General features: G+C 39.4%; 1 protein-coding gene across 1 annotated transcript; it reads right to left on the bottom strand.

The window, feature by feature from the left end:
* Positions 1 to 20,761: 20,761 nt before the first annotated feature.
* Positions 20,762 to 25,560, bottom strand: LOC147474606 (Protein kinase superfamily protein). The gene is given in 4 exon segments (XM_086584868.1): positions 20,762 to 21,900; positions 22,223 to 22,294; positions 23,766 to 23,807; positions 23,810 to 25,560. Coding segments are annotated over 4 exon segments (1,956 nt in total). The 5' UTR covers positions 24,603 to 25,560; the 3' UTR covers positions 20,762 to 20,851.
* Positions 25,561 to 26,046: the final 486 nt, after the last annotated feature.

Below are 26,046 nucleotides of genomic sequence, written 5' to 3'. Positions count from 1 at the left end.
AGTAGTAGTAAAGAGCATATATCATCCCACAAGGCATCAGATAAACGTAGAGACCAGTCTTTTCTAGATGGATTAACAGTTTTTTCCAAAATGGATTTGATCTCTCTATTAGAGACTTCTACTTGGCCACTGGTTTGAGGATGATACGGAGTTGCCACTTTGTGCGTGACTCCATATTTCTTTACTAATGATTCAAAAATTTTATTACATAAATGTTTTCCCCCATCACTAATTATAGCTTTTGGAATGCCAAATCGAGAGAAAATATTTCCCTTTACGAACAAAACGACCGTTTTATGACCATTAGCACGACATGTCAATGCCTCAATCCATTTTGACACGTAGTCAACTGCTACCAGTATGTAAAGGAAACCATGAGAATTTGGAAAGGGACCCATGAAGTCGATGCCCCATGCATCAAAGATTTCCACAATTAAAATGGGATTTAAGGGCATCATATTGCGTTGAGTAATGCGTCCTAGCTGCTGGCAGCGGTTGCATGCTTTGCAATGCTCATGTGCATCTCTAAACAGTGTTAGGCAATAAAATCCACATTGTAGAACCTTGGCCACTATTTTCTTACAACTAAAATGACCGCCACAAGATTGTTCATGGCAGAAGGATAACACAACATTGTGTTCCAAGTCAGGAATGCAACGACGGATTAGTTGGTCGAAGCAATACTTGGAAAGGCAGGGATCATCCCAGAAATAAAACTTCACAATGGATAAGAACTTTTTTCAGTCATTACGAGACCAAGATGAAGGGACTTCCTCGGTAACTAAGTAATTTACTATGTCAGCGTACTAGGGGGACGAAAAAATGGAATATAAGTGTTCATCCGGAAAGGAGTCACAGATAGGTTCGGTATCAGCATCAATATCACTGACAAGTCTTGATAAATGGTTTGCAACCACATTTTCGCAACCTTTTTTATCTCTAATTTCTAGAGTAAATTCTTGCAAGAGGAGAATCCAGCGGATCAACCTCTGTTTTGCATCTTTTTTCGCTAATAGGTAACGAAGTGCCGCATGGTCAGTGTAGACAATTGTGGAAGAACCTACTAGGTAAGGACGAAACTTATCCAAGGCATATACAACGGCGAGAAACTCTTTCTCAGTGGTTGTATAGTTACGTTGAGCTTCATTAAGGGTTTTACTTGCGTAGTAAATGACAATTGGCTTATCTTCTCGGTGTTGCCCTAGTACAGCTCTAATAGCATAGTCACTCGCGTCACACACTAATTCAAAAGGTTTAGACCAATCAGGTGGTTGAATTATGGGAGCGGTAGTTAAGGAGGATTTTAAAGTCTCAAAAGCTTGTTTGCAATTGAAACTAAAGTAAAAAATGACATCTTTAAACAAGAGATTGGTTAAAGGTCGAGCAACCTTTGAGAAATCTTGAATAAATCTCCTATAGAAACCTGCATGTCCTAAAAATGCGCGAATGTCGCGAACTGTTTTTGTATAATCAGTGAAGCAATTTTTTCTATCTTAGCTTTGTCGACTTCGATTCCGTCTTTTGAAACGATATGTCCTAAAACTATTCCTTTTTTAACCATGAAATGACATTTTTCCCAATTAAGAACAAGGTTTTTCTCTTCACAACGTGTAAAGACCTTTTCAAGATTTGATAGATTGTTATCGAAAGAATCTCCATATATTCAGAAGTCATCCATGAATACTTCCATAAAATGTTCAACCATATCACTGAAAATGTGAAGCATGCAACGTTGGAAAGTACCAGGTGCATTGCAAAGGCCGAAAGGCATTCATTTATATGCAAATGTACCAAAAGGACAGATGAACGTAGTCTTTTCTTGATCAGCAGGATCTATGACTATCTGAAAATATCCTGAATAACCATAAAAAAAACAGTAATACGCATGACCGGCTAACCGTTCAAGTATCTGATCGATGAAGGGCAGTGGAAAGTGATCCTTACGAGTGACTGCATTAAGTTTGCGATAGTCAATGCATATTCACCATTTCATTGGATTACGAGCGGAGATGCATTCATCTTTATCATTGCGCACAACTATAATGCCAGATTTCTTTGGAACAATGTGTACTGGACTCACCCAAATACTATCGGATATAGGTGTTTCGACCCCCACCTACGTGGCAAACGTCCATTAGTTGGGGTCTTTATTTTATTCATTTAATTAACAGGGTTAAAGCCCAATTCGTAATATCATGGATCAATGTACATGCCCATTAACTCATGTGTCTAAGGCTGAACCTTAGCCACATGGCTTGCCACTAATATACATTGATTTATGTCCAGATTCATTTTCTTATCAAAAAGATAATTATTAGTTGACAGTTATATTCTATCACAATTACTCAAGCAACAAGATTACTTGAGCTACAAGGACTCTCTACTCTACCTATATAAATACCACATTATTTTTCTTAAGGAACTACGTGGAAACTTGATCCCTAGAGAACAGATCTTGGATACGTAGGCAGCCATTATTTGGTTCAGTTTCATCTCCCCCAATATTAAATTCCTCTGTTTCTTAGTGTGTTCTTTACCATTGCTCTCGTTGTGTTGAAGCAGTTTATTGCCGAAACATAATTGGCGCCGTCTGTGGGGACAGAGAATTCATTATCACGTGAAACAATCAAGATGGTAAGCACGAGAAGTAGACCAAATAGTCAACATATTCCTCCTACTAACAAGAATCGCAACCCTCGAAATTCAAATCGGCCGATGCATGAACCGTTGAACAATCAAGTTGCTCCTAGTAGTAGGATCAATTCTCAACATCCGACTGTAGCAGCGCAACCGCCACCGCCTCCGCAAAAGGCAGTACAAGTGCCGCCACCCTTAACAGCCTTGCAACAAGAAAATCGACAAGTCAGTAATCCTCCATGCGGTCCGCCGTCTGTCCATGTCGATGCTTCAGGTTGACATGGATATGGGCGTGAACATCACTCTCACGCCAACTAGCGAAAAAAAGGTGATAGTAACAGCCAATTCACCCCTAATACGGTTGAGCGGGGAGTTACGACGAGTCAAAAATTTAAATAGGAATTTGAGAAGGAAGCGGCAAAGAGGCAAAGGCGGTGGGCGATGTTGCAAATTCAACAACATCAAGGCGACCCACGAAGGGGACGCAGCCATTCCAGTGTATGGGACCGTCTTGACGATCCACTTCGTCGTCCCTCAAACAATGTGCTATTTCTCAAGCACAATCAACCCAAGTGCTGCTTTAGGAGTAATGACCATATTACCCGTACTTATGGGGAGAATCGGATTGGCGGGGATAACTACTACCCTAGACATGTCCGATCTCAAAGGGAAGATTTACCTCTCGAGAAGCAATTTCGGGGGAAGACCGCCATCCGAGATATGTCCGACACGACTGCGAAGGCGGGCATCCTAGACAAGAGCAACAAAACATGGAGAAGTGGTATAATTATTCCGACCACCCGGCCAAGGGTGACTACCGGCCTAGACAGGCTGGTTCTGAGGGGAGACAAAGACAATCACCGGTTGGAGCTAATCGTGGGTACCGCAAAAAGATCTCTAACTCCAATAAGAGATAATGGAAGGTATCCGTCTCCACATGGGCACGACCGGGGGCGTCCAGTTGTTCGAGCCAATACTTTAACTCTAACATAACAACAGCTGAAAGAGTTGATTGCAAAAGAACTTAACGATAAAGAGTCAAGGGATGTAAGAAAAAACTTGATGACCAATGATGGCGATTTGATAAGTTTTCGGTCGACATTCAAGAAGCTTACCACCATCCCGACTTCAAACAACCCGATTTTGAACTTTATGATGAGTCGGAAGGAGATCCCCGGCTTGCATGTTCTATCATTCAAAAATAAGTTGGTGTTATGAGGTGGAGATGATCCGCTCATATGTAAGCTCTTTCCATCAACTCTAAAGGAGAAGCATTTATTTGGTTTAGTGAGTTGCCTTCAAGATCAATTCACCAATTCAATGAACTAGAAAATCAGTTTGTTAATCGTTTCGCCACAATTGCAAGACGCCAAAGGATGTCGACTCACTACGAACATCAAGCAACAACGCGTGGAGAAGTTTTACGTACTTTTGTTACTAGGTTCAAAGAAAGCAGCAGAGATGTTCGAAGTTTCGATGGGATGCTTCTTTTCGCCTTTAAAGAAGCATTATATTATGAAAGAGACAGAAGTTCGAACTTCATTGTAAGGGATCTTTACCACTCTCTAATTAAAGATGTCCCTAAAACTCGATACGATCTGTATGTTAGGGCTGAACAACACATCCGTATTGAGGAGAACCTATCGGCGAAAGCAGCAAGGGACAAAGATATTCAGAGTAAAGATTTTTCTGAAAGCAAAAATTTTAAGACGAAGCAAGGACAGTCAGATCAACAACATAACGATGGAAAGAATGACAATCAGAAGCAAGTCAATTTCAATCGTGATGGAAAAACTCTGCCTGAGCTAAAACTGACCCCGCTCAATGCCAAGTACTCTGTTATATATGAGAAGTTGAAAAGTGGGAATCTTCTTTCCCCGCCGTATCCACTTTCAGAAGATACCAAAACGACAAGGGAGAAAGCCTTGTGGTGTAAATTCCATAATGACTATAGCCATGAGACAGAACTTTGTTGCTCTCTCCGGGGTCGGATTCAGAAATTAGTGGAGAAAGGACTTTTGAACGAATATCTTACGAAAAACTCTCAACAGGCAGTTGCTGCAACTTATGAGCATGTCATTAATGTCTCCCATTCTCATATTGAGTCTCTTTCCAAAAGTCAGAGTAAGAATCAAAAGCGTTTGAAAGTTAGTTATGTTGGTGAATTTAACCGTATCAACAAAGTCGATTTTGTCAAAGGAATCCAGACCGAGACTTCTGAAGAAGAGCCCCTCCGATTCACTGATGATGATCTCCATGGTGTATATCACCCTCACTATGATGCAGTTATAATTTCTGTGTCTATAGGTGCTTCTCGTATTCAACGGGTAATGATCGACACAGGGGCCACTTCCAGCGTCATTTTCAGTGGATGTTATTCTCAGATGCAACTTCGCGAGAGTATGATCATCGCCGAAGACAATCCTATCATCGGTTTTGATGGGACAACATTTTCAGCGGTTGGAAGAATTACCTTACCAATCAAATTAATGAACAAAGAAGTTGAGCTCGATTTCTTATTGATGGATGAATTCGATCCCACTATAACGCAATTTTGGGGAGATTGGATACATTCCATGGGGCTGTAGTCTCCACATTTCATCGTGTGTCAAGTTCCCATTCTCTCGGGCATATTTGCAAGGTTCAGAGTGACTGTATCCGCCCATTCCTGTCATGACAAAGCAATGGATGACTATAAAAATCTAAAGTTCGAGGTAATACGATCCTTGCAAGTACCCCCTGCCCAAGTTACGATTACCAAGCGTGCCCTCCATCTATAATATTGAGGCTCATGTGCAAGGGCGCCCGACGATGGATCGACTTTTGGAAGTGCAAGTAGGAGATTCAGAAGAAACCACTTTTATTTCCGCTGAACTTTCGAGTAGAACAACAAGAGTTGGTTTCCCTTTTGTTGAAATAAAGCATTATCTTCTTCTTGGAAAATTGAGGAAATGCCGGGAATAGACCCCTACATTTGCCTATCATAAACTTGACATTGATCCAAGTTTTGGGCCGTTCCCAAAAACCAAGAAGAATGGCACCGATCGGAAGCTCAAAGTTAAAGAGGAGATTGATAAGCTACTTGCGGTTAACTTTATCCGACGAAGTTACTTACCGAAATGGCTTTGCTAATGTCGCGCGATGTGCTAAAAAAAGAACGGACAAATCAGAATTTGTATTGATTTTACAAACCTTAACGCGGCTTGTCCGATTCATCCGTATCCATTGCCCACGAATTTCGAACTAGTGGATGCCACGGGATTCCAACGCCTATCTTTCATGGATGCTTCTTCAGGTACTACCGGATCTCTTTGAATGTTGATGACCAAGAGTTCACGCTTTCATTACCGACCAAGGCATTTTTCGCTACTTTGTTATGCGTTATGCCTTTGGTCTGAAAAAATCTTTGGTGCAACCTACCAAAAGCTTGTCAATACATTTTTTTCCGATCTGCTGGGGATAATAATGGAGGCTTATATTGATGATATAGTCGTTAAATCAAAGCTTACTGGTGATCATCTTTCCGATCTTCAACTTGTTTTTTATAGGCTTAACAAGTATAACATGAGACTCAATCCCGCCAAATGTTCTTTTGGCCTCTCTTCTGGAAAATTTCTGGAATACCTCATGACTCGTAGAGGTATTGAGGCTAATCCTGATCAGATACGTGCCGTTATTGATATGCCATCACCAAAAAATAAGAAGGAAATTCAACGGCTTACTGGTCGGCTTGCCGCTCTTCATAGATTTATTTCTAAATATTCCGATCGTTGTCATCCCTTCTTCCAGACTTTAAAGGGGGCGGCAACTTGGAACATTGATTGTGAGATAGCATTGCAACAACTGAAGAAATACTTGGTTAGTCCTCCTATATTGACAAGTCCTTCAACGGGTCAACCGATTGGCATGTACCTAGCAGCTACAACTCAGGCTGTTAGTGCTGTTCTTTTCGTCGATGATGGTAGACCCATCTTTTTTATCAGTAAGACGTTAACCGGAGCTGAGTCTCGTTATTCAAAGATGGAAAAAATGGCACTTGCATTGGTTCATGCCGCTCGTCAGTTAAAACCATACTTCCAGGGGAGGTTGGTCGAGTTTTTATCGAGTATCCCTTACGCAAAATCTTTCGTAATGCACAGGAATCAAGCAGATTAGCTGAATGGGAAAGTTATCTTAGTGCATATAGCATTGTCTTTGAAAGTCGTACTGCTGAAAAAGGACATGCTCTAGCTTCTTTGATAGCAGATTTTCCGATTGATGATTCCCCTATTGACGATTTCTTGCGCCAAGAAGAATCTATGGAAGACGATGCGCCACCAATAGCTGGGGCTTAAGACCAACTTGCAAACGCAATTCCTAATCCCATTGACCTATGGATTGTTTATTCAGATGGCTCCCATAATAAATCTGGGTTTGGAATTGGATGCGTTTTTGTTAAACCCGGCGGAGAGAAGATTGATAAATCTATGCGACTTGGCTTGAGAACAGCTTTGAAACTGGGGGCGCGAAAGCTCCAATTATACACGGATTCTCGCCTTGTAGCCAATCAGTTTGGCGGGTCTTTTGAAGCAAGAGATGACCGTATGGCGGCTTATCTTGGTTTGATACATAGCCTTGCTCGACAATTTGATAGCATCTCTATCACTCAAAGACCCCGAAATGACATACGTCATGCTGATTCATTGGCTTATCTATCCGCCGCCGTTAAAAGCGAAGAGTCAAGATACATCACTGTGGAGTTCCAGAAAGAGCCAAGCATTGACTTTACCGAAAAAGAATTGCATGACTTGTATGTACATGAAAGCAATTACTTGTTTTGTTTATAATGCTAATAAATGTAAATCGACCCACGATAATCGCACCAATCATGACTCGGAAGCGGAAAAGGGAGATGGAAAATTCACAACATGACCATACTTTGGATCTTCCATTAGAATCTATAGATCCATTTGTTCCTCCTGAATTCGCTCCCGAAACAGATAGTGAGTTGGTACATGAAGCAGATGATAGTCCTGAAGTTCCCGATATGATACTATCAGAGAGCCAGTGATAATCTCCGATGCGCAAGATTGGCGTCTACCTTATATAGACTACTTGCAAGTTTCTTCGCGCGCGTAACCAAAACTTCTTTGAAAGAATCAAACGCGATGCATGGAAGTTTTTGGTGATATCTCATTTATCGAGGAAGTTTGCACTTATATATATAAAGGCTTGGACTTAAACCCTATGTTTGCGATGCCTCTCAAAACAGGAAGGACTTCAAGTTTTGGAAGAGATTCACTCCGCTTATTGGCGGAAGCCACTCCAAGGGGCTTAAGTTTAGCTCATAAGGCTATGACACGGGGCTATTGGTGGCCGAGATGCAAAAGGATGCAAAACACCTATCGAGAGGTGTGAGCCATGCCAAAAGCACGATAATATGAGTAAACTACCTTGGCATCGAAGTTGCATCCCATGCTTAGCCCATGGCCATTTGCCAAATGGGGCTTAGACATTATTGGCCCTTTACCTAAAGCTCCAGGTAGTATACGATTCCTTCTTGTGGCAACCGATTACTTTACCAAATGGGTAGAAGCAAAGCCTTTGGTCCAAATCCATGCTTCCAATGTCAAAATGTTTTTGTGGAGAAATATTGTTTGTCGCGTTTTGGCATCCTGCGGCACTTATATCGGATAATGGTAAACAATTCGATCTTTGAAGAAATTGGTCGGTTCGTGCTAATTTGAAGATATACGGCATAACTTCTCCTTACCTTATCATCCATAGAAGCCAATGGCAGGGGCGAAGCCACCAATAAGGTGATTTTAGCCAACCTAAAGAGGCGTTTGACCGGGCGCCAAAGGAAATTGGGTCAAGGAGTTACCGGTATCTTGTGGGCTTATAGGACAACGCCAAAGTATTCATTTGCATTATCACCTTTTAACCTTGCATATGGTGTCAAGCAGTCTTACCTACGTAACTGATTTCCAAAGACATCTCGGTCAGTTGCGGTTGAAACAGGTTCCAATGACTCTACTTTGGCTCAGTCAAAAGCTCTTATTCATGAGGTTCGTTCTGAGGGACTACAACAGCTTAGTAAGTATCAAGCTGACATGAAACGAAACTACGACAAGAAGATCCGTCCTAAGTCTTTTGCTCCTGAAGACTGGGTTCTTTGTAGAAACCCAAAGCTTATAGAATCAGGAAAGTTTGGAGAAAATTGGCAAGGACCCTACATCATAGATCGTCCAGCATCTAAGGGGTCATATTTCCTCCGTACTATTTCTGGGAGAATAATATAGAAGCCATGGAATGCTTACCACCTTCGCAGTTTTTTACCGTTAGGAAATTTTTTTTATCCATCAATAACAAATCTATCCATCTATGTAGTTCATTCTATTTTATCCATCAATAGGCATTCAAATCCATTCTCTTAGTTTGGTTGTCATTTTTGCATTTCTCTCGAAGACTTTTCTTTCAACAATGTCATTCATTAACGTTCATTCTAGGGAGGTCATTCATATTATGCCTTTTTCGGTCCAAGTAAGTCGCATTCATGCCTACTTGATGGAAATCCGAGTCAATAAGATGGTTATTCTTGCTCGAAACAATTATTGCAATACTCCCACAATACAATATCCGTGCTAATTCCACTACTAAGGCAATGGCGTTGTGTTTTAGTTTGGTCCTGGGCACGCGGGTGACGACTTTGAACTGTGACAACTCCAACGGTTTGTCGCCTTGCTTCACGTTCGTACAAATATTTTAACACCTGAATAGCTAGGTTCATTGGGGACGATCATGTCCCCTTTGCCTTTCAATAACTTTCTCCAATGGTTCTATATTGGGAGGTTTTTCTCTACATGGGGCGCCTCGTTCTTTTACATTCATAAATCAACAACACTAAGTTTTTATACGGTATGTTATCGACATCACAATGATATTCAATAGCCAACACATACTTTATTTTTATTTTCATAAAAAGAATTTTTAGCTCTCACGATATTACATACCGCGCAATCACATGATCATTGGTTTGGGAAAATCCAATGGTTTCTTCCCAACTTTTCGCGATATACAACTCATACAAATCCTTGTAATTCATCTTCTCACGTTCTAGTTCATCACCCATTTCTATTAAAGTCTGTCGGGTTGTCTTTGAGGGACGATTCACGATGTGCCATTTGCACGTGATCTTGGCGAGCCGCTTCGTTTAAATCTGTCATTAAGCTTTGTTATTTTTCTCTACCTCTTTTTTGCGCGCGTTTAAGTTCCTAATCTTTGGTCGCCACGAGTGACTTCAATTCTATCACATCTGCTTTTAAGTGTTTGTGTTCCTCCATTATCTCACAGGCTTTCCCAAATTCTTCGTACGATCTCTCCTCTACTTCTTCCGTCCGCTCGGTTAAGTTTTTGTTTTCGTCTTCTAACTCTCTGATGGTTCCGCTCAACGCTTTGTTTGCCTCTTCCAATTTTTGGTTGAGTATCTTCACTTTCTCTATCTCTTCTAAGGCATTGACTTCATTCGAAACGATATTTTTCTTCGCGACTTTTTCATGAATTTCTTTGGCCCATACTACCGCCGCGTTTTAACTGCGCAAAAAAAAAATCTGATTTCATCATCTTTTCGGACATAAACACAAGTTTGCAATAAGCGATAAAAATAATACTATCATACTGTTTATACTATCGAAGATCATTGACATTGCTCTGTCATATTCTCCGATGTTCTCCGTGATTCGGGTCACATTTTTGATATTTTTCGAGCCCTTCCATTGGCGTAATCGAGGCGATCCCTTCACTTCGCGTCTTCCAAGCTTGAACATCTCGCATCATCTGCGGTTTTCATCGGTTTAGTGTTGGACACAAATTTCTTTACCATCCTAACGCTAATAGTAAAAATCAAAGGTCAACTTATCGTTAAGCAGATTACGTGGTTTTCCTCCATGAGTAGTATTACCCCCGGCGATTACTTGCCGGTGGTTGTTGGATTCTTTGCTCCCGCATTTTGTTTTGCCGTTTGTTTTCTTTCACCAACTTTGTGTTCTTCGCTGCACTATCTTTTGTAAGTATCACTATTTCGTTCTTTTCCCCGCCATTCTTTTCCTGTATATACCAAACCAGAACGAGATATTACATTTCACCACACTTTTACATATCTATGTTTTCTACGGTACATACCTTTTCCTCTTGATGTTGCGTATGTATTATATTTCGTCTAGGATGTTTGGTGCATTGTAGTCTCATCCCTCGAGGCATCATACATTGTAACGTTGGTTGTCTCTCTTGGTCTCCGTTCGCCCATTTTCTTGTGGCACATATTCTTTTGTACAATTCGCTTTTTTTGCTTGGCAAACTCAGCACTAGTTCTCGCTGTGTTAACTCCGTTCCATCTTTTTTTTCACTATCGCTATCGCTGCCAAATATTGCATTTTTTAGACTCTTACTCTTCTTCGCCATTTCACTATGTGTCTCCTTGGACCTATCGGGCCGTTGTTCGATACCCCCATAATGTCGGAAATCAACGATATCATCAAAGTAGCTCAGATCTACCAATCTTTCGTCAGAACATTCATGAAAGAAGAAACGAAGGTTGCTCTCCACTTCCTTGTCCAATTCAATGTCTGGTAGTGTACTCGCGTTCTCTGTTAAACACAATAATAACTCGTGTTAGTCAACAGTTTACTCGTAGTACAATTTTCTATACTTATGTTTTGGCTTACCTCGAAATTTGTTCGGCACTTTAAACTCTGTCGGATTCCACTTCCCTCGCAAGCGGTACAGAAATCTATCCCATCCGGTGTATACTTTTGGGAACCCTTTAAAACTTTTGTTTGAATCCTTGAATTCAACTTCAAATTTTATGTACCCTTTCGTCAGTATGGCTTTCGGTCGTATCAACGCGAAAATTTCTTGAGCCCCGAACCTTTTGTTAAATTCATTTTGTAAACGGTGCGCTCTCGTAAAGATTAACCAGAACGATATTGGCAGTTGTCCCGGTGCTATTTGCCACCACTCCAATAATTGTGCAATTTCTTTGCTCAACGGAATGGCATTCCTGCAATTTAATTGTGTGTAAGCCATTACTACTTCATCTTCTTCGACTTGCGTTTCAAATTCGTACACTTCCTCCATTTCAAATTTCTCGAGTCCTAGTATTTTTTTTATTTCTTTAAGCGACCATCGACACGGTTCCAGGTAGTCGCTGTATCTATCACCTTATTTCCACCTCACCAAGTCTGCGATCGTCATCGAGTATTTTTCGCCCGTCTAGTACGGTAGTTCTACCTGCACAAAAAAAAAAAAAAATCAGAAATCTCAAAAACCAGATTCACTTTATCCATTTTAATACAACACAGGTACGGTGCCCTGCCTTTGCTGGCGTTGCACCGTATCATGTTTTGTATTAAGTTTCAAACATGAGCGCCATCAACTTCTTTCTCTAGCATGTTCGCTGTTTGCACCAAGAAAAAAAAAAAAACATGTTCGCTGTTGGTTCCTTTGAGGACCTTGTCTGTACACACGCCTCTCACATCTTGACGCCTCTCACATCTTGCTGTTTCAGGCAAGATGCAAAACATTTTTTTTCCAGCATCATAGTAACAGGTTGTGTTTTTTGCCGATACGCGGATTTTTTTTCATGGTCGCTCCGATCACTTTTTTACTGGTGCGATAGTAAGAATAGATGAAGACGATGAGGACAGGAGTTACCGGGAACCATAGGAACGTATCGGTGGATTAACACAGTATCAGTGGATTAACACGTATCGGCCCCAACACCAATTACTTTTTCTGTGCTCACATCGATTTTGAATCCCCCAAGTTTAATAACCTCAATGGTTATTTTACCTTCTTCTCCTCTTGCCTATCACATGCCCATAGTTTGTACATTGGGTGATATGGTGTACACAATACGATATCAAAACTCAAAAAAACCAAGAACAGGTAAGAGAGGAAAAGAGAACGCCTAGATATCACTTAGTTTATAGTACGTACCTTATCGTCCTTCTTTTGAGAAGTCCGTGATAACTATTTTGAATAAGAATTCTTGTCGCTCGCGACATCATGGGCACACCGCTTATATAAGGTTCGAGCTGTTTTCAAGTACCGGTGGGATTCTTCTCTGTTCCAAACTTCATCTGTCTATCAATTCTTATCTACTTTACATTCTTATCTAACCTGGATTCTTATCCAGTTCGGGGTGAAATACAGTTTTAGTCGCCCAAGTATTCACTTTCGACTCCAACTCGTATTTTTATTCTTTTTTCCTCATATTCTTCCTAAACTGCCTTTACGTTTAATTTTCAACGGTATAATCTAATTATCGCTATTCCGTTGGCACGCTTCATCGAATTCAAATTTCGCGTTATCACGTGACGCGTTCGGTACATTTTCGCCAATCAATTTCTTTTGCAATTTTATTTATGTGCATCTTTAATTTTTTCTGTTCATTTTCGGCCATCTTTTATTTAACTACATCATTGCGCCCCGTACACGTTAATTTGACATTATTTCGTTTCCGATAATTCACGGATTTTTTTTTTTTTTCGATTATCCATTTTCATATCATTTACGTTCACACGACACTTTGTTATTCCCTCCGCTTATTCTTTTATTATTTCACGTTTTCCGTGATTTATCTTCTCTTCTTTGCCATGTGAACTTTGTTCACCTGACAAAGAGGGGGCGGTGTTTCGACCCCCACCTACATGGCAAACGTCCATTAGTAGGGGTCTTTATTTTATTCATTTAATTAACAGGGTTAAAGCCCAATTCGCAATATCATGGATCAATGTATAGGCCCATTAACTCATGTGTCTAAGGCTGAACCTTAGCCACATGGCTTGCCACTAATATACATTGATTTATGTCCAGATTCATTTTCTTATCAAAAAGATAATTATCAGTTGACAGTTATATTCTATCACAATTACTCAAGCAACAAGATTACTTGAGCTACAAGGACTCTCTACTCTACCTATATAAATATCACATTATTTTTCATAAGGAACTACGTGGAAACTTGATCCCTAGAGAACAGATCTTGGGTACGTAGGCAGCCATTATTTGGTTCAGTTTCATCTCCCCCAACATTAAATTCCTCTGTTTCTTAGTGTGTTCTTTACCATTGCTCTCGTTGTGTTGAAGCAGTTTATTGCCGAAACAATAGGGTAAATAATACCTGCATCGAGTAATCTTAAAACTTCCTCCCATACCACATCTTTCATGGTTGGGTTTAGACGACGCTGCGGTTCACGCGACGTTTTAGCATTTTCTTCAAGATGTATGCGATGGGTGCATACATTAGGGTCAATGCCCTTAATGTCATCGAGGGACCATCCAATAGCAGAACGGTGTTGTTGAATGACATATATTAAACGAGATTCTTGATCATCATTCAATTGAGATGATATAATAATTGGATGACTACCATCTGGATCAAGATGTACGTATTTTAATTCCAAAGGAAGAGGTTTTAAGTCAGGGGCGGGTGGAGTGGGTATTAAAGATTCTTGAGGAAAGTTATTGTCCATAGAGTAAACAGATTGATGTTCATCCAAATCGCTTGACATCACGGTCGTAGGGTCAAATAATGGTATTGACTCTAATAACTCGTTTACTTCTTCTGTATAATCATCGTCCTCAAATTCCGAATCGCTAAAGGAAAGAAATTGGTATACTTCATCTTCAGGAAAAATGTTTGTTAAATACTCTTGCACAATGCTATCAACCCTGTTCACCTCACCATCAATGTCAGGCTCTGGAATTTGTTTCATCATCTTGAACACATTTACCTTGACCGAAAGATTTCCGAAGGACATGGTCATGGAACCATCCCTACAGTTAATAAGAGCATTAGCAGTTGCTAGGAATGGACGTCCTAAGATGATAGGAATGGAATCACATGCAACTTCTGTATCCAAAATAATAAGTCTACAGGATAGAAAAAGTCTTGGACTTTTACAAGGACGTTTTCCACAATTCCTTTTGGATACTTAATGGAACGATCAGCTAACTGTAGAGTCATAGTGGTAGGTTTCAGCTCATGAAGACCTAGTTGTTTAAATAAGTAATATGGAAGTAAGTTCACACTAAGGTGTAGTAGTGCAGTAGCCGTATATTTGTCACCTAAGGTGCATGGAACCGTTGGTCTACCAGGGTCCTTGTATTTGACTATACCATTGTGTTTAGTGATGGATGGAAACTGTTTGATGAGGAACGCTTGTTGAGGAACATTAGTTCTCCTTTTTGTGGTGCACATATCTTTTAGAAATTTTGCATGTTTTGGCAATAACTTTAAGGCATCGAGAAAAGGTAAGTTGATTGTCAAATTCTGAAAAGTCTCTCAAATTTCATCAAAATTCTCATCAGGTTTATTCTTTGCCAAGCGTGCAAGAAACAGTGCCTTAGGGCGGAATTTGGAAAAGGGGTCCACTTACTTGTTTCCTAAATTCTGAGATGTTGACTTTGTTGTATTTGGTGAATCCTCTGTAGGTTCATTATTGGAAATAGATTCATTGGAACCGTTTGGATTCCTTTGGTTGATCATCTGGCATACGTATTTGATTGTCTACAGTTTTTCCAGATCGAAGAGTAGTGATTGCGTGCACCTCACCTTGGTTGGGAGTACTTGTACCAGGTGCATTGGTGAGTTCAAAGGCAGTGTTTGCTGGCTTAGGGTTTGGAACTGTTTGTCCAGGAAACACGCCTTTCTGACTCTTTTCTTGCGCCAATTGTTGAAGTGATTGTTGGATAGACGTTAACATTTGAGATTATTGGTTCATGTAAGCTAAGAAAGTCTCACTTGTCCTATCTGAAACGAGTGGCGCAGGTTGTGCAACAGGTAATAGATCACGATTATTGTTGAGGAGTTGTTGATTATAGTTGGGATTTGGATTGGCTGGAACAAGGCTGCGGTTGGTTTGATAGTTAGCATTAGAAGTATTTTGAAATTGAGTCTGACTTTGTTGGTATTGCTGATTATTTCCTTGGCGGTAAGGAATAAAGTTGTTGGTTGGTCGAACTGGTGGATTAGCGAAAACTGGAGGAGCCCCCAGCTATTGGTTATTTTGGCGCCAAGCGAAATTCGGATGTTGTCTCCAAGGTGCATTTGGAATGTTGAATGCACATGCTTCCTCCGATGGTTGAGTAGAGGAAGCATATAACAAGGGACAATATGCATCAGGATGGTCAGAACTAAGACAAAGAACACATGGGGAGGTGTCAGTGTTCATAACCTGTTTTGGTAGTTGATCGTTTACTTGAACTGCAGGGGCTTCTACTTTTTTAGTTACGGATTCTATCAAATTTTTTAATTCAGGATCGGGTTTTACCTCAAAAATAGATGTAGCTTTTGTAACAGTATCCTTTGATGACCTAGACGATTCAGTGTTACCCCAGTGTGTAAGGTATCCTTTCAAGAAAAGTATATGCTTCAGTAGCTCCTTTGTCTATGAAGCAACTGCCGTTCATTATATCAAAAGTTTCTTTTTGATGATCAGAAAGTCCATTAAAGAAGGAACGAACAAGGACGGCTTTGTCTAGTTGGTGATAAGGACATTCTAAAAGAAGATCAGTAAAGCGACTCCATGCTTCCGTAAAGGATTCATGAGGATTTTGACGAAAGAATTGCATTTTCTGAAGCATTTCAATAGTTTTCTTTTGAGTGTAAAATTGAAGCATGAAAGCTTGAACAAGTTTATTCCATGTGTTTATGGATTGTGGCTGTTGTCCTGCAAGCCAAATTGACGCTTTTTCTGCTAAAGTGAATGGAAATAGCCGAAGCAAGAGTTGTTCCTTAGAGACAGCTGGATGGTGAATTGTTGTGGTCACTTGTTGAAGCCTATGAAGATGATTGTACGGTTTTTTGTGATCTAAAGCATGATACACAGGTAACAAACTAAAAAAGTTTGGTGGGATACGAAAATCACCGACAATGTCCTCAAGTTTGATGCAGGAAGAAGGTCCTTCCTGTAATGCAGTATAGAAGTCCGACAAGGGCTTCTCAGCTGGTGGAGGATCGTCGACCTTAACTGCAGAAGGTAATGGCGACAAAGGAACTTGATGAAGGTTATTAACAGAAGAAGAACAATTTTTAGGTGAGAACTTACGCAGTTGCTTATCGTATTTTTTTCAACGATAGGTATGTTCAAATTCTTTAGTGGAACCAGACCTTAATCTCATGCAAGCATAAAATTAGATCTAATTGACAGAAGAAACTTATTATTACTTGAATTTTATGATTCTCTTAAAGATTTTGGAGTTGAACAACGTAGCCCTAAGCTGCTGCTAATGTAGCAGTGAAGCGAGGAATACGTGTGTATAAACCAATTGCCAGGTTACAAGAGAGATATGAGGGAGGCTTTCCGTGCAAGCACGGTTCTAATTAAGTAACCTCAATCTTTCAAGTTTCCTAGACACCGTTGGAATATGATTAAGATTTATGGAATTAAAATTTATGCAAGGTCGTTCTTAATTATTATTATTATTATTTTATTTTATTTTTTTATTTTTTTAAAGATTTATGCAAGGATGAAAGTACAAGCATGCAAATACGATCTACTCATACAATACTAGATGCAGTAGCATGTGAAGATACTCTACTCATACGTATAGCTATACAAATAGGCAAGGTTGTATCATCGATAAATACTTCCATACGTACAGACAAATATACATCAGTAATACGTATATGTACGCTAATTTGTAGATCGATATTACGTAGATGTATATCAACAGTAACAGGCAAATTCGAATCACTCATACGTATCTAAATACAGTAGCATGCGAATATAGTATACGTACGCATATAAATACAACAATGCTAAAACTAAACATGCAATGTATTATACATAACTAAAATACGACTCTTGTATTGCATAATAAATCGATTTCGGCAATACTCATTGAGATTGCGAGTGTCATATAGAGAGCAGCTTCACCCCGTAAGGTTTAGAAACAACTTACCCAATTCAGATTTTAACCCTCGTTGGAATGTTCTCCTCTTTCTTGACAAAATCGAAGTATTATACAAGACGTGTACTTATACGTAGAGAAATACTAAACATGCAACAATAGACACTTATACATAGAAAGACATATAACCATGCAAAACAGTACCATATATATGTATATATACATTGATATGCAATTCATGCCCAGTTAATCGTATATATAAATATGTACCGGTATATGAACATGATTCATGCATATTTCTAGGCTAATACGTAAATAATAATCCATAAACTAATACATAATAACTACGTACATGACATTCATACAAAAACAGTAAAAATTTGGAACCTGTAGCGTCACGCTAGTCGCCAAAGAAATGAAACACACGTTTCAATCCGTCGACGTAATTAATCCCAGAAGATATTTGAATTTTCTATTACCGTTCCAGAGAATTAGGCCTAGATATGGATCAAGATAGATCAGTGGATGCTGGAGGTAGAACATGAGCAGCAAAAGAGTTACGACACCCGCGGACGCGGTCCAGTACCGCGCACGCAGATGATTCTCCCACAGTGGGCACAAATTTTCAAAGCAACCTTATATATTGATGTAGTTTACTTTCCCGGTCCTAACTTTTTGTTCCTGGAAGTACAACCAAAAAAACTGAGAATGATCAGGTCGTTTGCGCGGTGACAATTAAGAAATAAAACAAAAACGGAAAAACAGCAAAAATTAAGGGAAGATGAGAGTGGGGTTCCCCTTGGAGCAAATTCCAATCTGTAGCACAAGTCCTTGGTCTTTAGAATGGCAACGGCGCCATTTTGATATTCACCTTTTGCTATGTTAGAGATTTGAATCTCTTCTTTGGCCAAAGTACGAATTCAAAGATATTTTTCCTTACTCACGATCTTCGTGTTCTTATTGTTTGGAGTAAGGATTCGAACCAACCTAAATTCTATGACCACTTACAACTTGGTTTACTCTTTTAGGAAACTAGTGAGTAAGTTTAGTTATGATTGTATAAATATTAAATACTTGGTTTCTTTACTACACAAAAATTGAAAACATTAAGTTACGTAAACACGCAACTAAGACAAGATAAAATTTTAATAAAACAAAAATGGAGAGTTAATTCTCCTCATGTGAAGATAACTTAACTTTTGTTATTTGATTTTAGTAAGTGCATATAATCTTTCTAGAACTCTTAGACAAGTCCTAATAAAAGAAAACTTGATCCCTAACATATATGACTCATCTCTAAGCTCATACATGCTAGCATGTAGAACCAAAGCAATGACTTATCTCTAAGCTCATCACTATGATCCCTAACTAGACACTACACCAACTATCATTTTGGGATAGGATGTAGGTCTAGTTGTTCTTCCTAAACAACTTACTAAACCAAATAACAAAGATTTTCCCTCACATAAGTATTATTAACTCCCTACAAAGGGAAGGTTTAGCTCATGATCCTTGGGCTAAAAAAATGAGAAGTACAAATTATAATTGTAAAAGAAGAGAGAACTAAAAGAAGAAGAAAATATATAGATGAACTCACTTGCATTTAGATTTTGTTTTTAACTAGAAGAACACAAGGTTACCTCCATTAAAACTATTACAAGCTTTCTACCAAAACTAAAAGACTCTATAAAAACTAAGACTAAGGAACTAAAATAATGCATGGTAAAGGAAAAGAAGTCCAGGGAGTAAATGGAGTGTCTCCCCCCTTGTTTGTTTTCTTCCTTCTTTTTTCAATTCTTCCCCCTCATCCCGCGTGAAACACCAAACCTCATTTACTTTATTTTTATCCACCACATTAAAGCAAAGTGACACCTTGTTTTTTTTTCACTATTAACACCTAATCCAATTAATTACATGCAAGGTGTCAACTTTGCACCAATAATTTGGCATTTTTATCTTGACATGCTCCATGATTGATGACTCATCAAATCTTGCGGGCCCGTATAGTGGGTCCACGTGCAGTCCAGTGGCGGTCCGGTATTTTGGCAATTTTACAACTTCCCGCCTATGCATAGAGGTCATTGCCTTGATTGTCTGAGCAGCTCACTTGTTGCATTCGGAGTTCTGGTTCAAGAGGTAGGAGCTCCGGAAGTTTGATGCTTCTATGCGGATTTGTTGGGCTTCACATAGCTGATTTGGAAGAATTCATATATACATCGTTCCCCGTGCTTTAACGCAGGTTTAACCACTATTTTCATGTTTACTGCGAATACCTGCAAAAGTATAAAAATATACTTATTTCATGATTATTAAACACATAATTAACCAAATTTATATGTTTCAATGGGGTTTCATATTACAATTTTGGGTGCTTATCATAGAGAACAAAATATATATGAAGGGCTAGTTGCTAGATATGAGGATGAAGATGATGATCTCTCAGAGAATGAGACTAAGTTCTTTACGGATGCTACTACAGTAGCCCCAACTATTGTTTTGCATAAGAGCTCATCAAAGTATGTAGCGCCTTCTAAGGATCAACATCAATGGACTACTGTGAAACAAAAAAGAAGCAAAAGAATACAAGAGCGTTTTTTAGGAGAAATAGAGTTTGCACTTGCAATGATGAAGAAGGTAAAATCACTAACGAAAAACAAAAAGATGAGAAATCTTGAGAACTACACCAAAGAGTTTTGGGATGATATTTTAGGACTCACTTATGTGTGTTGTGCTTGAGAAGGTTTCTTTTGCAACTATGAGAAAGTGCAGACTCATCTTAGGAAGGATCATCCTAAGATTGTTAAAGAAATCATGACTAGAAAGTAGGACTACTATCTCTACTTTCTTAGGCTCGACTGTAAGATGACAAGTATATTATCTTATGTATGTTAGGCTTGAAGCCTGTCGGTATAGTGTCGTTGTGTTCCTCCTTTTAATGATCTAACTCTTAGGGAGGCTTGTAAGGTTTAACCTTTTGCAATAATAACAGGTGGGGGTCTGCCTTAACCTCAGCTTAATTTTTAAAAAAAAAGAAAAGAAAGGGGAATGAGAGTGGAGAGTAAGCCTTTTAAAAAAATAAAAAAATAAAGGGAATGATCGAGATTGGAGGGACTACAAATCAAATAATAGTAGGATTTAAGCAATAACTCAAAAACCCAAGCCAGTCACATTGATGACCAACTCCCATTCAAAACTAACCATGATAATATAAGTATACACTAACTCAAAGAAATCGAAAGAGATGGTGGATATGATATTCCCATAACTCAGCAAAAGAGACAAGATTGCATACAAATTTTGTCTAGTCTAATGGCAACAATCAGGGCAAATAAATTGAGTCAGGTGACATGGAGATCATCTGAAACGTTTCCTCCAATGCAGGACCTCTCCTACCACCATCCAGGCTCTCTTTCGCGATTTGTATAAGCTCTTTTGCAGCGTCCATCATACCGAGTCTTCCATCTCCCCCAAATAACAAGCACCGTGTTGCAAGGTCAGCAACTATCACTATTTGTTCCCTATGGAAGGCTGGTTGTTCATGATAATAAAGGTGTGGATCAACAATCTCCTCTAGCTTTCCACTCCTTATCTTTGGCAAGGCCATTGCAGGAAGATCTACATGTTTCGAGCCTGAAATGATTTCGAGTAGAATCACACCGAAGTCATACACATCACTTCTATAAAACCGTGAACCTTCATAATTGTAGCGTGTGTGAATACCATCTTCAAACCCAGAGTTCAACAGTCCAAATCCAGCAATCTTAGCAGAAAAGTCCTTGTCTAGAAAGACACAAGCCGATTTCAGATCGTGGTGGTAGATGGGAGGAGAGATTTCGTACTGCAAGTATGCAAGAGCACTAGCTGTTTCAGCAGCAATGTTTAGCCGTTGTTGCCAGTCTATAGTACCTTTATGGCGCCCTTGATGTAGGTGTTCATCTAGGGTACCATTTGCATAGACTTCATATACCACCTGTGGCGTGTTGCCCAAGTCTATGCAGCATCCCAGAAGGGGCGCGACACTCATGTGTGAAACTTGGGACAAAATCTCAACTCGAGACAAGACCATCATGAGGTTTTCTTCATTCTCACACTGGAACTTCTGCACAGCCACATGTGATCCATTACCAAGGACTCCATAATGAACTGTTCCAGTTGCTCCTTCATTAAGCTTCTGCGCCTCTTCAAATCCTTTTGTGGCTTCTTCCAGATCCTCATATGTGAATAATTGCATCTGTCTAGCCTTGCAGAACGAAGCACTGCTCTGCTTATATACCGGATAAGAGCACAATGTTGATGACTTGACAGGCCGCCTCAATCGAGCAAGAAGCGTAGCTAAGGAAGCAAAAATAAATACCAAAGCCAGAATGCCTAGTTGGTACCGAATGCAGAAAATGAGTATTGCAGCACGAGTAAAAATCTAAAAGGGTTAACTAGTATTACTCCTACTAGATGAGCCAATTAGGATTTTCCCCACTAGATGGGAAATTAGGGTCTCCCCCCAAATACACTGTCAATCCAATTTGATTTTTTTTTGTGTGTATTTGTGGTAGGGGGAGACCCTAATTTTCCTGTGGGAGGAAAATCCTAATTGGCTCATCTAGGGGGTAATACTAGCTGACCCAATCTAAAATATGACTGAAAGCTTAAGCATTATTTTAATAATTCACTATCACTCACCAGCAAGAATTACCACTTTTTTTATTGCTATGTCGTCTCGCGTTACAGTCACTTCCATATGCTTCACGTCCATCTTTCTTACAAGCTAAAATGTGCAAAAGCAGTGTGAAGCACACTTTCTTACTCTGTTTACAAATCCCTAGTTTGATCTTTTCAGAGGCAGTAATGCAATGATAAAGCAATTTCAGGAAAAACCCTAGCAGAGAATGAAGTTAAGGGACTGGGGCTCATTGATGAAATCATATTAGACCAGTGTGCAAGTTTTGTAGTTAGTTATAATAACTAGTATGACATCAACTGTTCCTGTTTTACGAGATAGAAGGCTCACATAAGTGCAAATACATTCTCCTCCAATGGAATAAATGCACCTCATATTAATTTTATTACTATTGGTAATTAAGCTTTTGATTCAGGCCATCAATGTGCAAAAAGATTATTGAAGGTCTATGTTAATATCTTCAGACAAGCAACATGTCATTCCAACAACTCATTATGCAACTTCGTGATCAAATGCAAATGGCTTAAAAACAGTTGTGTTGCATCAATGTCACCAGTTGGGACGATGGACACAAATGCTGGGGTGGAGCAAGCTGTCAGACTCAGTTGAAGGAAGGGATAAGGCCAAGTTCAGTTGGAGGGTGACACTTAAATTTTTATGGAGGATAAAGCCAAGTTCAGTTGGAGGGTGACACTTGAATTGTCATGGAGGCTTTAGCTAGAAGGAAGCTAATGGTACTTTACTGGGATGTTGAACCAGTTTGCTGTAACACCAAGGGGGATTAATCTTTATTCCCATGCTTTAGCCAAACTGGCTCTAATGATGAGAAAAGTAGGTTGCCACCAGATTTTGAGTGAACAATTTTGTAGTTTAGAACATGTCAGTTTGTTGAATAACGTCTTCTATTGAGACGTCATATCTATCGAGAAGGTAATAGAGTTGCATATATAATGGCCAACAATAGACTTCACTGCTCTAAGTCGGTGTTCTCATGGTGGCCTTCTGCACCGAATTTCATTGGAAGAGAGATTATTCAAGACATGAATGGTCTCTCTAATTATCGATTTAGGTAAATCTGTATTCCCTCCTGGAATATTTTCTGTTTATTTTTATTTTTATTGTTTTTTTTCCAATCTTCGTGTACTCTCTAATCTCTATTTGGTGGAGACAGGTGACGATTGCCGTGGATTCAAGATTCGACAGGGGATTGAAGATGCCTGGAGAAATTGTTGGTTTTAGTTTGGTTATGTATGCAATGTATTTGCTATCTTTCCTTGTAAGTTCTGATTCTTATGAATAATATAACAGCAGTTCCTATCGAAAAAAAAAAAAAAAAAAAAAAAAAAAAAAAAGGTGTACTCTCTAATCTCTATTTTCATTTTTTTGAATAAATAAACTGGTAGGGGTCAGCCAAGCCCCCCTCTTGTAGTGTACTAAATGTACATACGACCAAAAAAAAATAACGTCTTCTGCCTCTTAAATTGTTGTGTCTATTTATTCAAAATTCTCAGTTGATTACTACAAAAGTACAAGAATCATATTAAGGGAGACAACTCACATTGCAAACATCCAACTCCCTTTAGGAATCCATCGCCAACGACCCATTTTGACAGGCACACCTAACTCCTGATTTAACCGCTGTGGCATTGATGATGACTGCGTTGGTAGCACATAAAGCTTTTGAAGAGTCTCTCGGAATAACCCCTCGCTTCCCTGACTTGGTGCCAGGAGGAAAAATCCAACTTGAGAATCCCCTGCACCCGAACTCTGAAAACACTGAGAAGGCATCATCCGTCTCCCAGACACTGTGGTCAGAAAGTGGGTAGCCACAAGTTGTAGTGGTAGTAATAGAAGACGTTGAATTCCCTGGACATGTGGGCAAGGGAGGCTTAATCTGGTCGCAGTAGTCTACATCCTTGCATACAGAAGAATCTTCACAATCATATAAACCAAGAACGTTCTGGACAGATATACCGTAGTAAGCATTATCCTCAAAACCAAAGAAATTGAAATCCAAGTAGTGACCAAAAGAAGTGGTTCCTTCCCTGGGAAAATCCACCAAAACACCATCTGCGAAAAACTCAGAGATTCGGTAGCTCAAGGAGCTAATATTCAAGAAAAGGGTGGTGTCATTAACACAAGAGAGGCGAAAAACATCACAGTGGAGAAAAGGGCAAGCAGAACTGTTTAGGTGGAAGGGGAATGGAATGTCAAGGCCACCACATCGACGGTACTGGGTGTTGCAACTGCTATTACTAGGAAATGGTAGAAAGGAATCTCGGCTGTCTTGCATTAGCATTAGGGGAGAATGAGAAGAGACGGGTAGTAGTTGGTTAAAAGCTCTGAAGAGAAGAATGTAATTGAAGAGGAGAGGAGAAGAAAATAGAGCGTACATGGCAAATTAACACTCACCTTGCTGAAGAAAAAGAACAAGAAGAAGGAGAAGAAGAAGAAAGCTTGCAAAAGGTACATGTACCATTTCATAGGAGAACGAGAAGAGTGTGAAGGGGTGTTTGGTGTTCCTAGACTGGCCTACATCCGTACATGGGTGTGCGAGCTTGGTTGAGATGAGCAAGAAGGGGAGACTTGAAATGCATCATTTTTGGACTAAGTGTGGGAATCTCGGAGGTTGGAATGTTGTAAACAATTGAAAACATAAGCCACTTGGTGCGTAGGAGGAAGTGTCAAGTATCAACACCAATGCAGACCAATTGGATGAAGTGCCTTCATTTGCAAGTGCCTATAGAAATCCTATTTTGATTCACCAGCAAAAAACAAATTTCAACGCAAGTTAGATGTTAGAATTCTTCGTCAGGGATTCATTCCATAAACTTCGATACATCTTAGATGCCTTTATGTAAATATATACTTGTCAAAATAAGAGGAGAAGAGCAATTAATGCATCATATTTTTGGAGAGCACAGTTTGTAACTTATTTGTAGCGAAAAGAAAAAAGAAAAGTAAAGTAACTTATAATAACTAAGAAACATAAACAAGTTGGTGCAGACTGCAGAGGAAGAAATGTCGAGTGTGAAGGCCTTAGCAGAATCTGGCAGTTACTATTTCGATGTTACGCCAAAGCAATCTTAGACACTGTTGCTATTGAAGTATGATCTGAGACTGCCATGTGCTGCTGCAACTACCAGTCCGTCACCATCTCTGATCTCTTGTACTGCAGCCCACTGACCTCTTGTTCCTCGTAAGCTCCCATCTGAGTTAAAGATGCCTTGATCGTAGATCTGCTCTTTGCCATTTACTTTTAATTGCTTCCCTCTTTATAAGTTCTGTCTCTTAGAGCATCTTTAGGAGTGATATCAACCTAGTATCAAACACCAAATTTCCAACAATTTGGTGTTTTTTGGCTTTACATTTTCGGGGAGAGTAAACATGTTGATGAAAACACTAAAAACACCAAACAAAACACCAAATCGCTTAATATTTGGTTCCAAGTTTGATCTTTATTGAAATCAGTATCAAACACCGGTTTTCCAACAAAAACTTCGAGGAGAGTCACATGTTGATGAAAACAAAAAAAACACCAAACAAAACACCAAATCTGCCAATATTTGGTTAAATTTGATCTTTGTATGGCGCGGTTTTGCCAAAAAAAACCCGTGGGGGCGAGAACGCTAAATGGGCTTTATAGCGCGGTTTTGCCAAAACCAATTTTATGGCGCTAGTTTTACAAACACGTCGCGTTTTTACGAAAATTAGAGGCGTGGTGCATAGAACTTGAAAAATTATGAATTGTGCATAGAAATTAAAAATTAATAATTATGCAATCGAAGAAATTAAGAATTGTGATTCAAAATCGAAAAAATTAAAGAAAGTAAAAACTT

This window comes from Coptis chinensis, chromosome 9 (assembly GCF_015680905.1).
Source record: "Coptis chinensis isolate HL-2020 chromosome 9, ASM1568090v1, whole genome shotgun sequence".
NCBI lineage: Eukaryota > Viridiplantae > Streptophyta > Magnoliopsida > Ranunculales > Ranunculaceae > Coptis > Coptis chinensis.
The sequence above is the reverse complement of the archived record's forward strand: the minus strand, read 5'-3'. Positions and strand labels throughout refer to the sequence as shown.